At 37.1% G+C, this 16,246-nt stretch overlaps 1 protein-coding gene across 1 annotated transcript in view; it reads left to right on the top strand.

Annotated features, from left to right (window-relative positions):
• Positions 1–16,246, top strand: part of MMP16 (matrix metallopeptidase 16) — a 178,005-nt gene that overhangs the window by 75,024 nt on the left and 86,735 nt on the right. The window contains exon 2 of the mRNA XM_031590965.2: positions 15,166–15,314. Coding sequence (XP_031446825.1) covers positions 15,166–15,314 — 149 coding nt within the window. The remainder of the gene's footprint in view (positions 1–15,165; positions 15,315–16,246) is intronic.

Raw genomic sequence — 16,246 nt, 5'->3', positions numbered from 1 at the left:
CTTCTCCCATGGGTGTTTTCTGATGGAGATCTGGAAATGAAAGTGTGGAACATTCATTATAGATGAACATCCCATGAAAATTCCTTTACTGAAATGACATATTCAAAACCAATGTGTAAAAAAACAGAAAGAAGCTGGGACAGAGCCTATTTATGTACTGGCCTTTCCTTTTCATTTGTACAGATTCAGATCAGATAGAGTTACTGTGCAGTTAAGTGGATTGTCTTCATTGCAAAACAGGAAGAGAGTGGCAGAAGTTAAAAGTTGTCCTCCTTCCTCCCAGCTGTTCCTAAGAAATTTTAGATTTCAGGGATTATATTTCCTTTCTGCTCCCTGGTAGAAGGAACAAGATTTTTTTCTTTTGAATGATATGTTGTAGTACTTACTTACTTTTTTCTATTATTATTATGCCATGTGGACTAAATTAAGTAGTTTGGGAAACCACAGCATTACCTTTTCTGTTCACTGCATTTTCTTCCTGTTTTCTTCTGGAAAGGGACAGCCTGATATTATCTATAAATAGCGATGTGCCTTATAAAATCCATATTCAACTTCTATTTACAATTTCTGTAGGAAAACATGAATCAGTTTTTTAAAAGAGCCATTAAAGTACTGAAAAATATCACATCGCAAATCTACCCTGAATGTAAAAAAAAAAAAAAAAAAAAAGAATTTCTAAAATATGGAATGATATTTAGCACAAAATCTTTAAAATGTACATCTTGAACGGCTGACTTTGAAAAACAGAAGACAAATATTTTGAATTTAGAAGTTATTTTATTATCAGTTTATATTTAAAAAGTCTTTTTAACATAGGAAACAAACATACTGTTTCATAAAAGCTCATGGTGCAAGTAGTGACATCAGTAGTTGGTGAAAAGGCATAGAAAGGAAGGAAGGAAGAATAACATTCAATAAAATAAGGGATCTGCTGAATCAATTGAATAAATTTCCACTAAAGGCAACTTTGCTTTTGTCTTTAGCGAAACCAATATTTTTAAAGACACAGACATTCAAACATGGCTAGAGTACTGTGTGATTTACATGCAGTCTTACCTGCAAAGATGAAGTCAAGAAAGAGCCTATGAAGTATAAGCAGTATGTTATTACATTTCTTCTCTTTTGCATCCATACAGTTTGAGTTGAATCTACAGTATTCTCATATTATTAAGAACACAAGTATTTATATGGGAAAGATTTGAATAGACATTTACTTCAATACTTCAATGATTGAAATACTCTTTTTCCTATGTCTGTAACATGTAAGAATAAATTTGGTAATGAAGAAAATTAAATACGTAATATTGAGAAAAAAGGTTTTGCCAAGTGACATTTCCTATAAATATTTAACTTCTATTACTCCTGTTTCACTAATGTAAACTTAAAACTTCATAAGCTATAATAATAGAGTTTTATCTAATGGATTCAAATACCAAATGTCAGATATGGTTTGAATAATCATTTCCTCAAAGGAACTTTGCAACTTGACCTTTTGATTTTATTACAATGGACTACCTTCCCATGAGCCATTATAAAGTAGCACAACACCATCTGTTGGTATATTATGTATTTATTTATTTCCTATGCAAATATCTTAGAACAAAGTTTTAATACTTTTATTCAGATAACTCGAAACCCCAAAGATCATCTTGTTCTAACACCCCTGCCATGCGCAGAGGACCTTCCTCTAGATATGGTTGCCTTAAGCACCATTTAACATGGCCTCGAGCACTTCCAGGGATGGGACATCCACAGCTTCTTTGGGTAACCTGTTCCTATGCCTCACCACCATCATTGTAAATAATTACTTCTTTATATCTAATCTAAATCTAACCTCTTTCAGTTTAAAGCCATTACCCCTTGCCCTATCTACATTTCTTTGTAAAAAATCCTTCCCCAGCTTTCTAGTAGACTCCCTTTAGGTACTGAAAGGCTGATATGAGGTTTCCCTAGAGCCTTTTCTTCTCCAAGCTGAACAACCCCCATCTCTCAGCCTTTCCAGGTAGCAGAGTTGCTCCAGCCCTCTGATCATCCTTATTACCTTCTTCTGGACTCACTCCAACAGCTGATTCCATAAGTGGTCTCATGAGACCTGAGGGGGTTTGTCACCTTGACCTGCTGGTCACACTTCTTTCAATGCAGCACAGACATCTCAGATTGTTTGAGGGACACGACTCATCACTGGTCTGCAACTGGATATTAAGCCCTTGGTGACAACAATTTGAGAGTGACTATCCAGCCAATTCCTTACCCACTGAATTGTCCATCCATCAAATTAATGCCTCTACAATTTAGAGACGAGGGTGTCATTTGAGACAGTGTCACATGCTTTGTACAAGTTCAAGTAGATGACGTTAGTTGCTCTTCCCTTATCCTCAACATTTTAATACTTTGTAGAAAGCCACCAAGTTTGTCAGGTATGGTTTGTCCTTAATGAAGTCATGTTCCTTGCCACCAATTATTTCTTTATTTTCCATATTCTTTAGCATAATTTCCAGAAGGAACTGCTACGTGATCATATTAAGCACAGAGGTGAGACTGACTGTCCTCTTTCGTTCTTACAGTTTTTAAAAATGAGGATATGTTTTCCCTTTTTCAGTCACTGGCAACTTCACCAGATTGCTACAACTTCTTAAATATTATGGATTGTGACTTAACAACTTCATCTACTAGTTCATTCAGGGCCACACAGGTGTATCTCATCAGGTCCCATGGACTTGTGCACCTCCAGGTTCCTTAGATGGTCCCAAAGCTACTCTTCTCCTGCAAAGTGTGGCTCTTCATTCTCCCTGTCTTTGCCTTTGGCTTCTGCAACTTCAGTGGTGTGGCTAGAGAAATTGCAAGTGAACACCAGAACAAAAATGTCATTGAGTACCTCAGCCTTCATCATATAATCAGGTAACCAGATCTCCCGTTTCCTTCTGGAATGGGTTCATGTTTTCCCTAGTATTCCTTTTATCACCAAAATATCTATTGAAACTTTTCTTGTTGCTCTTTACATCCCTGGCCAGAATAAATTCTATCAGGTCTTTAGCTCTCTTAATCTGAACCCTGGAGACTGAGATCATTTCTCTATATTCCTCACAGACTACTTGTAATTGCTTCCACCCTTGGTAAGCTTCCTTTTTGTGCTTGAGTTTGTAGTTTGTCCAGGAGCTCCTTCTTCATCCATGTAGACCTCCAAGCATTTTTACCTGATTTCCTCATGTGTGTATATTTATATGTATGTATATGAAATTATATAACCTAAAGCTGTAACCTTGAAGATATGCCAAATAATGATGATTTTTCACCTTTCTTTTATAATCATACACAATTTCTATTTGTCTGATGTTGATGATGGTGATAATGATTTAAAGACTATAAGGAAAAAAATCCCTATTACTGTTGAATCTTACTGATGCAAATGACTCTTTGGAAGTATGTGACTGACTGCAATGATATTCGCAGGGCATAAAATGGTCTCTGATCATTTCCAACAATTTGAGTGTTTGTTGCTTGTAAAGAAATTGTGAAATGCATTTCCTTTGTTGGTTACTACATATCTGTGAGGGCTAAAACAGGAATAGCAAAAATACAAGCAGTTACAAAGCTGTAGGAGCTACGCAGCTCACTGTTTCTTTGATTGGTGTTTAGTTCTCTGCTTACTTTTAAAAATAGCGAAATGGAAGAAATAACTGCACTACAATATTGTCAAAATAAGTCAAAATACTGCCAGCAATGCATAGATGGATTAGTCTAAAATAGTCAGCTTGCAGGTGAGTTAGTGCAAAGCTACAGGGATCAAATATGCTAATACCAAAGCAGTGACAAGGTGGGGTTTATTCTCCAACTTTGCGTAATCTTCAGGAGCATGATGAGAGAGTCTCTTTGAATTCTTGCTGTCCTTGAGACACCACAAATTGACAGTTGCATTTAGATAGCATTTTATGTGTTCCAAGCCCTGACTGGATTCTTGCAATGCTGTGATGAGAAAAGTTTGAAAGCATTACTTATACTTATTTTTGCTGCCAAGAAATTCAACTGGTTTTCCCAGGAACACATAATAGGACTGTGGCTCAACCAGGACTGTTTTGATGCCACTCATCGTTTGATATATGCTAGTCACCTTAGCCTGTCTCTTGGCGTTCTGGAACCCAGCTGTCTGAATGAACCAAGCAGTTACAAGTGACAAGCCTTAGAAATCAGTAAAAAAAGAGAAAAAAATCAATTGAGAAAAGATCAAGAATGTTTCAGGTGTGAACTTCTCAGAGAAAAGAGAAGGAGGCAAAAAGGAGAGAGTGAAAAGGTTGGGAGGGACAAATAAAAGGACTTGTAGGGATTGGAGGTTAGAGGATCCTGTGGGTATTCTCCCTACCACAAAAACCGTCTGATGGTTTTCAGAGAAGTAGACTACAATTCTTGCGAAATGTATTCTAGAAAACAGACTGCTTAGCTGTTTGGCAAAAAAGTAGCAAAGTTGCAACCAAGTGCTTCTTTTGTTTGAGATTCATAAATAAAATTTGCTATAGAACAGATAATGTAGAAAGAGAGCTTTACGGAGAATTAAATTCCTGGGACTTTTTTTTTCATCCTTGAATATGAATACTTTCCCCTCCTAATCTTAGAGCACTCTACTAGATAAGTTATTATTTTTAAGAGTTTTTCCTCCCCCCCCCCCCCCTTTTTTTTTTTCTGTGACTATGGATGACAACTAAAAATTACTCATTCTTTCTACTTTGTCTTTTTTAAGAAACTATGTTTTAGTTTCAACTGGGATGGAGTTGTTTTCTTCAGTGTCTGGTATGATGCTATGTTCTTGGTTCTATGAGAAGAACAGTGCTGATGACACACCAATATTTATAGTTGCTGCTAAGCAGTGTTGTACAGAGCCAAGTCCATTTTCAGCAAAAGGCCCAAGAAGCGGGGGGGAGGGGAACAGAATTAGGACAGCTGATTTAAACTGGCCAATTCCATATCACATGACATCATGATGAAGGAGTTTTGAAGGGGGTGAGATTTCATCTGCATCTCTTCTGCTGCTCAGGAGGTGAGCTAGACATCATTTGGGGGGTGGTGAGCAATTTCTCATTCATATAAACATATACATATAGTCATAACTATTATCCTTTTCCTTTTCTTTCTCTTAGTAAATAGTCTTCTCTCAACCCACAAGTTCTACTTTGTTGTTTTTATCCCCAGCTCTCACCTCCATCTCACTGGGAAGGGGGGGACTGAGCAAACAACTGTGAGGTTTTCAGCTACATGCCAGGTTAAACCATAATAGATTAAGTGACTCAGCATCCATTGTACATATTTGGGTTGCTTCAAAATTAATGCTCCCTATTTATTTCCATGGAAACTACAGCAGATATAAAGAGCACAATAACACTATTTGTTAGAGAAAATTCTCAGCTGCATTATTTTTCAACATAGTCACTGCCATTAGCTATGCATTTTCAGCAGTGATGAAAAAAAAGCCCTCCATACAGCTCCACACATAAAGATCTGCACCACCACTGCTGAAATGCACCATCCTTTACCTCACTGTACTATCCATCCACTGTTCAATCACTGTTCATCACGTTCAGTGAACATCAGTATATGTCAGTGAGCGCCATTTTTTCCCAATAGAGAGGTTCAGTTGCACACCTTTGCTTTATGTCAGATGCCATTTTGTCAGACTGCCTCTGCTGCTGGCTGTCACACGACAACAACATGTAATGGAATATTGGTAGAAAGATTCAACCTCTACTGCCATACCACCATTTACCTCTGGCATCATGGGCCAAGGTAATAAAATAGGAGGCATTACTTTTCAAGCACTCCTCCTATAACATTTGCCTGTGTTTCTTCTATACTAGGTATTATCCTTTTCACATGACCTTTCATTCTCTCCTTCCTCTAAGTTATTTCTTCATTTCACATTAATCTAGAGAGAATCTGTTTCTGATGAAGGAGTTTACTCTCATTCTTAGTTTGTTCAGAATAGCTCCATAGGAATCTCTTGCTTCTTATAACAAACTATCTACTTGCTACTGCATGAACACTAATGATTAGAGTTGATCCTTTTTTTATCCTCATATTAAGAGTAGTGTGTGTACCTTATGTGCATAGAGGGCATAGAAAAACAGAGTTTTTTTCTGTGAAGTCACTTGATCAGTGTCTGTAAGAATTGCTGTTTTGAATCAGCCTTAGGACACATTTGTGCTTGCACCTATATACTCTTCTTTCTGTGACCTAAAGTATACATTTGTTTCAAATGAGGAGTACTATAAACAGTTAAAAAATATATATATATCATCTTTTTCTTTGATCATATGAGAAAGTCTGGAATAAGTTTAGTTACTACAACAGATCCCAGGGGGAGGAGGAGGGAACAAAACAAACAAACAAAAAACGGTAAAAATACTAGTAATTACTTATATGGATTTCTGATCCCTCAGAGATTTTTCCATCATTTCAGCCAGTATGGACAGGATTCTGCAATTCTTTGGGATTCTTCAGTTAAATATCACAGAATTGCAGAATTGCAGAATGGTTGAGGTTGGCAGGGACCTCTGGAGCCATCTGGTCCAATCCCTGCTCAAGTAGGGCCACCCAGAGAAGAGTGCCCAGGACTATGTCCAGATTGCTTTTAATATTTCCAAGGTGAAAGGCTCCTCAATCTCATCTACATAGTAAAAAAGTGATTCCTGGAATCTCCAGTGTTCCGTTTTGTGCCCATTGCCTCTTTTCCTGGCACTGGGCAACACTGAACAGAGCCTGGCTCCATCCTCTTTGCACCCTCCCTTCAGGTTTTTTTTGACATTATTGAGATCCTCTCTAAACCTCCTCTATTCCAGATATCCCAGCTATCTCAGTCTATCCTCATACGAGGTGTGCTTCAGTGCCTTCATTGTCTTCATGGCCCCTGAAGTGTCAGATTTTTCTCTGAAGCAGTCATGACTTACCCAGCCAGATTATTCAACACAGCATCCTTAGCATTTCAGAGCATTTCATGTTTTCAAAGAAGCTATAGAAATTCAAGTAAGATGTATGGACAGTGTTTCCAGACATACACTGTATGAGGGAGTGTTTACATCTACCAGAACTGTTAGTTTTATTTATGGAAGTGTTTCCACTGGTTTGGGTCCATGCCAGACTTCTCCAGAGATTTCTATTAGTGACTTGAGAAAATTTCCCTGAGAAACTATTGAGTAAGTTTATATTCTGCAGTCAGCAATAAAAATGTATATATGAGTATATACATTTTGATCATTATGAATAATGATCAAGGTACAAAGACTTTTTTTCCAGGGCAAAAATTTGTGTCATAGTCTGTTGTAACACTAATGCCGCCCTGTACAGACACTCTGTAGTGAATAAAGAATGTAACTCCTGCTTTTGGAGCTGAGTAATATCAGACCCCTATTCCAAGTGTAATTCAGAGTCTCTCAAGTACAGCATTACATGCAGATCCTACCTCTTCTACTTACTGGTTACCTCTTTCATTCCAGTTCTCTCAAGGTACATTTTTTTTTTTTTTTCCTCATGCATAACCATGACAGTAAAGCAAAAGATTTAGCACATCTAAACTATAATAATAATAATCATAAATATTGGGTAAAAGCATCATTTTAAAATATTTTTTGCCCTTTTACTTGTGCCACTTTTTTGTTTTAGGTTATTAATCAGGCAGACCTGGTTAGTAGGACTAACCTTTTTCAGTCTTGACTTGCAGTGGAATTACTATTCACCATATACTTCATGAGGAAATTCCACACTCTAATCTCATGATTTCATATTGGATGAGATATACATGAACATATACTGGCAAATCTGGTTTTTTATTAAGACTTATGTAATATGGATGTTCAGTTTCCTGTCTGTTTTGTAGAAAGAACACAGGAAAAAAACCATAAAAATATACATACTAAAAGAGTGGAAATTCCTTAACTAAAATGTAATGTAGGTTTAAAATAGCTGCAGCAACAGTGAAGTCAGTGAAGCCTAATTTGTCCTCTGGCTCACTGTGAGCTCAACTCTGCAGCTATTAGGACTACATCTCAGTATTTACTGTGGTGTGGTCTGTAACATATACATATCCTGCAGCCTTCTTCTATTTAAGACCTTATTACAAATCTTTGAATCCGTGTTGAAATTGTAGATAGTAATGTATCTGAGATCATGCCAAAATAATATGTGAATTGTTTTTTTGAGTTTTTTGTCATAGCAATACAGAACAAAAGAAGTGGGCACATTTCTACGTGAGGAAGAGCTAGGTCATGTGAAAACTAAATGTTATATGCTTGTGCTTTGTCTTTTCTTTGGCAAGAAGACAGCTGTTACCACAGCTGATACAGTCACTGTTTGGCTATCTGGTTGTACCACAAGGCCCATCACAGGGATTGGAGTGACCACATGGCTTGTCATGAGGGTCAGGGCAACCACAGGTTTCATCAGAATGATTGGAGCAGACACAGGGCTCATATTGAGGGTTGGAACAACAGCAGGGGACTGTTGTGGGAGTTGGAGTAGCTACAAGATCTGTCCTGGGAGTTGGAGCAGTTGCAGGACCTGCTGAACATCAGACTTGAGGCAGAGTGACTGGAAAGCTTTGTGGCAGAAAAGGATCAGGGGTGCTTGTTGGCAGCTGGCTGAACATGTACCAGCAGTATGCCCAGGTGACCAAGGCCAGTAGCATCCTGGCTTATATCAGAAATAGTGTGGCCAGCAGGACCAGGGAGGTGATTGTCCCTCCGTACTCAGCACTGATGAAGCTGCACCTTGAGTACTGTGTTTGGTTTTGGGCCCCTTCACTGCAAGAAAGGCATCGAGGCCCTGGAGCATGTCCAGAGAAGGGCATTGAAGCTTGAAAGTGGTTGGGAGCCCAAGTTTTACAGGAAACAGATGAGGGATCTGGGATTGTTTTGTCCCCTGAAGGAGGCTCAGGGGAGAAATTTTTGCCCTCCTCCCACAACAGCCTGAAAGGAGGGTCATCCTTTTCTCCTAGGTAACAGTGACAGGACAAGAGAGAATGGCCTCAAGTTTTACCAGGGTAGGTTCAGGTTGGATATTAGGAAAAATTGCTTCTCTAAAAGAGTGGTAATATATTGGAACAGGCTGCCCAGGGAGGTGGTGGAGTCACTGTCCCTGAAGATGTTCAGGAGACATGTAGATGTGACACTGAGGGACATAGTTTAGTAGACATAGTGGTCAGCTGATGGTTGGGCTAGATGATCTTAGAGGTCTTCTCCAACCTTAATGATTCTACAATTCTATTCTATAATTTATCTCGTCAGTCTTTTTTGTAAACTAAGTTAGATTCTCACAGAATTCTGCTGGTCTGTATGTTTATTTTTGCTTGAAGGGGGAATTATGTAGGAAGGGATTTTTCTCACCAGATAGGTATCATACACAACATACACTGTGTACACAATTTTTTATATTCTGTAAAAACACATTGATGTCTTCTGTTGAAAAGAGGAAACGTCATCGATAAAGAACTGGTGGATACAGAATTAAGAGGTAGAAAAAAACAGCAGAAAATTCCCTATATTCTTCTGTGCAAGTACTTATGTACATCTGGCTATATCTGGCTCTTTACTTATCAAGTAGACACTAAAGAGTCAGTATTAGCTGCAGAAATTAGGCCTGTAAGTAAGACATACCATTAGCTGTTAAAAACTTGCAGCAGTACTGCATCACTAGAAGGTAAGCATTGTGGAAATGAAAAAATGACATTGATGAATTATTCTTCAGATTCTAATATATTGCATCAACTTCAGCAGTTGTTTATGAATATCATAACAGTGTTTCAAGTGGTATCACTGTAGCAATAACAAGATGACATGCAAAATCTGATGCAGATATTAACTTCGGAAATAGCAGATTAGCAGAGTGTATAATTAATTGGCCCATGTGGAGAAGTAATCTGACTATACAAATACCGATCTTAGAGTTAGCTTATTTACCTATATCACAGCCTTCAAGCTCTTTTCAAGGTGACATCAGCACTTAAACTGTTAAATTTCGTGGTGTGCAATAAAAGTTAGATTCCTAAATGCGTATTTTTTGAAACATACATACTGAATTACACAGGCATTTTAAATAATTTCACTTATAGTGTATTTGGTAGAAACACCTTAAAAAACAGAAGTCAAAACATTTTGAAATTATGAAACCTCACAATTTTACTCAATACCTTTAGTAATTTGGTTTTTACGATAAAATCTGAGAAAGGAACAGGAATACATGAATAATAATGATACACAATTGCACTACTGAAGATGTTTGTGAAATTGTTTTGATCCATGCTTTCTTAGCTTGTTTAATTTATTAAGCTTTCAGGTTTTTAGAACACAAATATACTGTATTATACTATGCACTGTCATTTTGTAACACTCATGATTCGTTGATAAATTCCTTTCTATCATAGAAATTACTGAGTTCTCAGATACTCTGATTATCATCATAATAATCTTGTTTCATCTTTAATTATTATATATGGGATTTCTTTGTTCTCTGTAACACTTTAGTGTCAACATACTGTTTTGAAGAGCACTCTTTCCTTAACGAGTAAAGACCTGAATGGCTGAAATTCATTGGTGTATTTCATACACTTTAAATTAACACATACTTTATCTTTTAGAGGAAACAAACATAGAGACAAGTGACAAAATTATATCTGTTCTGTAGCCAGATGGTGGGTATACCCCAGCATTCATATCAGATTCAAATGAATATAGAAAAGATCTTTCTGTCATGGTTGGAAATACATACATCAACAAACAAACAAAGTAGCCTAAGCATATTGGCAATGACATCCGAAATCTGGAAAGTGATACAACACGTGCTGAACACATGGGTTCTGTAGACTGCTTCAGAATCTGTGTATCTCTTACAAACTCCTAGCATCTCTCTAGGTTTCCTCACCTCTGAGTTTTGCTTAATTTTTTTCCCTACAGTTCTGAAATAAGAAGCTGAAATTGTATGACGGAATTTTGCTAATGAAAAAGATCATGGTGAAAGGCATAGTTTTATCATTTTAAAATGTCTGGGGAAAAAAAAAAAAAAAAAGAGAGACATAAACATGAGTTTCCAGAATTGAGAACAAAATGTGTAGTTTTAAGCTAATTTTGTTTCTGTTAATTCATCCAAAACAATATGTTTGAGTATTCAGTTCCTTCTGAACCTAATACTGTTCATTTAAATTCCAGTGTTTGTTAACAAGCCAACCATGGGAACTAACATACAAATCTAGGGCAAGCAGATGTTTAGTAAAGAGGGATTTTAGCTTCTGATTTCCTACAGTGTGAATTAGTGTGAATAATGAAAAGTCTCTGAGATTAAACAAATGGGTTATCTTTATTTTAAAAAGATTGGAGTGACTCACACAAGAGAGTTCAAATACATAAAAGGCTGCTGGAGAGGGGACAAGAATAATCAGTTCCTTTCACCTGTAGCAGGTAAAATGAGAAGCTACAGGCTTCTCAACAATTGTACAACAATAGAGGTTCAACTCTGAGGCAAACCTCACAGCAGTAGGATAGGAAAGCACTATAATGGAGAGGGAAGTGATAGAGCCTGTTGTCTTGCAGCTATGTTTTTCTGTGCTTACCATAAGAGAGAGGTTACTTGGCTGTCAGATTGCTGCAGGACAGAAAAGTCTTTCCCAAAAGCTCTACTTGAAGTAGCAATATTTAATCTTTCTAAACTGCATAAAGGAATGAGAGTTAACACTGATTCTGGAGTCTGTGTGAAGTGTTTCTGTTTACATCCTGGATTTTATGTTAACAGAATTATAGGATGGTTTATGTTGGAAGGGACCTTAAAGATCATCCAGTTTCAACTCCTTGCTGTCGGCATTGTTGCCACCCTCTGGCTCAGGTTGTCTAGGGTCCCCATTCAACCTGGCCTGATAGGTTATCCACAGCTTCTCTGGGCAACTTTTTCCAGTGCCTCATCATCATTTGAGTAAAGAATTTCCTTCTAGCATCTATGTTAGATGGATCTACTTCACTACTTCCTTTTACCAAGACAATTTAGTTTCTCAGTGACAGATGAATAGCTGAAATTATTACTGAAGTGTGTTAATACAGAAAGACATTTAATTGCATTAGTGAGGGAATGGGAAATTCTTGTGGCCATAGTTTCTTAAATAGGTTGCCTCAAAATTACAAGGATGTGAGAAAATTCTTTTAACTTATTCTGCTACTGTGACTGCCTCATTCTTATTCTTCTCCTCTTTCTTATTTTCACCTCCTCTATATTTTGGACTTAAGTTTCTCGTTCATAGTTCCCATCATTTATACTGTGCACAGCTCTTAGAAGCATTTTTCATTTATTTGGCAGAGCCAAGGACCTTCAAAATCTCGAAGCAGAAGTCTAGAGAATCTGAGGAATAACACAGGAATCAAATTCGTTGTCTTTTGTTTCATTTCATGATGCATGATAATACAGAACACTAACAGCTTTTAATAGTATCAGGTCTTGCTCTCCAGCCATTTACCAGTTACTAGTCTTTGGAATCCAATTTCTTTGAATTTTCAGAAAAATGAACTTGCTTTCAGACTGTCCTCAAATGTTCAAATATGTAGACTTCTATTTGCTATTTTGAACACAGAGGCAGTTTGCTCCTTTTATTCAGTGTTAGGGAGTGATTATCAGTCATTCTGTATTATAAGGAGGGAATAGGCTATACCGTCCTTTCTTGCTGTTTCTCTTTTAATTTTTCCCTGTGTCTGCAGCAGCACTGTGCTTAATTGTACTTTGTCCAGTCTTTTCCTTTTCTGCCATGAGCAATACTCCCTCAAGCTCTTTTGTCTCTCACTCTCCTTATGGCTTTTCCAATTTAGATATCCAAAGCTTTAGCTACTGGTAAATCTGCTAACTTATAAGCCCATATTCCTATCTCCTTCAGTGAGGATGTTTCTGAGTGGTGAAACACCTCTCAAGCCTACTGAGCATTTTCTGTGCCCTTAGCATTTAAATAGAACGTCATGGAGTGTCACTGAGTGTCTGTACACCAAATTCATGCTGAGAAAGTGGCATTGTTTTAGACAGCAGTGATATGCTGTTCAGAATTATTTTTCTTCCGTAACTCATCATTTATTTTAATATCACGCTGACATTCTTCCTCTTGACTTTTCCGCACTGACTTGATGAGTCTTGAGATAACCCCAGTCTTAAATGTACTCTTTGTAAATATTAATTCAGAGGAACTTTACATGTTACCCTGAAAGCAACACTCTCTAAGTCAAACTGATCTGTTGCTTCCATTGTCTAGTTTCTACTTATCAAATTGTTCTTTCCAGCCTTCCACCTCTAACTGTCCTTTCAGAGCCATCCTCCAATAACGGAAGGAAAAGCAGACTTCCTACAGGAAATGAGAGATAAGCTAAATGATCTGTGTGACGTCACAAAATAATACAAACTTAAAGTTCACAAGTTCATCCTCAAAGCGGGAAAGCGCAAGTCAAGTGTATGCAAATTTGAATTAGGTACAGATTGTAGCAATTCAGTTTAATTGGAAATAAGAGCATTATCCTGTCTGTTGAATATGCTTTTTTTCTCATTTCTGAATGGCTCTTGTATAAAGAGATAAGGTGAGGGTGAGAGTGGTTGGGCTAAATCTTAATCCTGTCTGTATTTCATACTTCTGTTGTCTGAACCTCATGACATTTTTGAGATTTTGTATGTACTGTGTGATGGGTAGGTAAAGCTTTTAAAATCATAAATATCTGAGCTCATAACCTGAAGATTTTCCATATATCTAGTGCTAGTCTGATCCTTCACAGTGTTCACCTGTAATATGTTTTCACTGCACAATAAGGTTAACCATAACAATAAATTGATCCACTTGATCTACTAGAGGTACTTCTGTGGGAAGCTTATTCTTTTTAACTGTGTAAAATGGGAGTGCCAAACAAACATGGCTATCTGGACTGGACTCTTCCAGCTAAACATAAGGTTGAAAACTGTAAAATGCAATGTTTGGTGTCAGACTGTGTGTCAACTATGTTTATGAGGCACACATAGCTCACAGTGCACTGTAAAGGGAGGGTAGATGCAGTTTTTTAATGATTCTGGATCTATGAACTGGGATATGACACGTTTGAGAGAGATGACTGAATATAATTTTCTTTCTATTTATTTATTTATTTTTTTTTAAGAATGGAGAATCAGACTTATGGGATTGCAGGTGATTTGTTACTGTGGGGAGTGAAATGAAAGGAATGCAATCTAACTGTAGCTCATACAGCGGCAATATATGTGCGCTTTTCACTACAGTGAGATGTTCCAATCCTTGGATGGGAAGCTAAGACATTTTCAAAGTTATATAATTACTCTCATCAGTTCAGAAGCCTTACACTGTCCTTTGTATAGACTAGATTTTTAGAATACTTAGAAACATTAGGATAACTGCAGCTACTTGCTTGTGAAACATTGCCTCAAGAGGACAGCAGGTTTCTGAGAATTTTCCAGGTGTACTTAAGATATTGGCTTTAATCCATAATGCTTTCAGTTATTTGGACGATGTCCTCTTCTTCTCACTTCTACACAATTAAGAGCATAAACAGTTGGCACTAAATCTGTCTTGATCTGAAGAGGAGGATCCTCTTACCAGGGAGATTCCTGTAAATGCACAGACTCTGCTGCTTCCCTGTCGCCCAACCACTTGCTTTGCTCTTGAGTATTCAAGTTTTACATTCCTGGAAAACCGAATCTCTCCTCACTCTCTTTTTTGTGTTTTTCGAGGGAAGATAGCGAAGCAGTGTGTGTGAAAGCTATTGTGGATTTATTATAGTTGATGAATATTATTATGTACCCTATATGCAATAGATTTTATATTTCCTCTGCTTTAAATTTCGTTGAAGTGCATATTGCCAGGAATAAGTGCTTAAGCTGTAACTTCAAATAAATAAATACATTAAAAATATTTGAAGCAGGTAGTTTCAGATAATAAAGAGTTGACTCCTGGGTACAAAACACTGTAAGTCTTGAAAGAATAGAATCTTTATTAAAAGAGAAGAAATAAAAGCTATAAAGAATTTCTTCTCTGCAAAAATACCTCCAACAAACTAACAGGTTTTATGCTTGATGAATTAGAAATTTCATTATATAGCATACAAAACTAATTACTGGGGAGCATTTTACTTACCTCTAATTTCTATTTAATAGCCACTGAACTTGTCATTGCAGGTATGGTTACAAAAGTATGGCTACCTTCCACCAACTGACCCCAGAATGTCGGTGTTGCGCTCTGCAGAAACCATGCAATCAGCTATAGCTGCCATGCAGCAGTTCTATGGCATTAATATGACAGGAAAAGTGGACAGGAACACGATTGAGTAAGTAACTGGTACTGAACTGCTCTTGACTTTTCTGTTTCAGGAAGAATAAAATAGAAATGGAAAAACTTTATGACACACAAAGTAGGGTGACCAGAATACCCAAGTAGAATTCCATCTTCAGATGGGGAGCAAAAATCTTTCTGCTTCTCCTTGATTTTTTTATTTTCATCTTGTTCTGCTGTATTTTATGATAGCACGTAGTCAGCTGCCACTGCTGAATACATTTGAGCATGAGAAAATGTTTCAGGGTTAACTAAAGTAAAGGCCAAGAGTCCAGTGTGAAACTGGAGAAGCCTAATCCAAACTGACAAGAATTCACAAAATGTTTCACAGTGGAAAATCTTTACTCCAAATTCCCTTATCCTCATTGCAAAACATAGCACACTCCAATGGCCCATTCATTTCATGGTTTCCAGTAACAAAAGACCAAGTGTGGTCATTTTCACATGCAGAAAAATTGGATTAATTTTGCATGCCCTTTGCAATTATGAAATCGTGTAAGGCAGGCAGCATCTGATTTTGTGCACAAACTGTGTGGAAAAGAGAGATTAAAAGTCTCTTCCAAACAACTCTATACTATGACAAATTTTAGAAATGTACCAGAAGTATTGAGAGAAACTTATCAGGGTCTAAGACTTGAAGTGTTGGAGTGATTCCACTTAAAATGCAGTAAGAATTATTGATGATTTTAGAAGAAGTTACTTTGCTTGAAAAGCAAACAGTATCAAAATAATACATCCAACATTTACCTGAATGAAGTATGTTCCTCCTATTTCTCTTAAGTATTTTTTGGGAGGAGAAAAAATTCCTTACCAAACTTACCAGTCCCAATCTAATGTGTCATCTTTTGTAATTCTTTTCTAGTAATGTAGCTGACATGAATGATTTTTCAGTCATTTACGGTTTAGGGAAGAGACTGCCTAAAATGC

The sequence above is a fragment of the Phasianus colchicus genome, chromosome 3, assembly GCF_987193195.1.
Source record: "Phasianus colchicus chromosome 3, bPhaCol1.hap1.1, whole genome shotgun sequence".
NCBI lineage: Eukaryota > Metazoa > Chordata > Aves > Galliformes > Phasianidae > Phasianus > Phasianus colchicus.
Note: the sequence above shows the minus strand (reverse complement) of the source record. Positions and strands in the feature narration are given on the sequence as shown.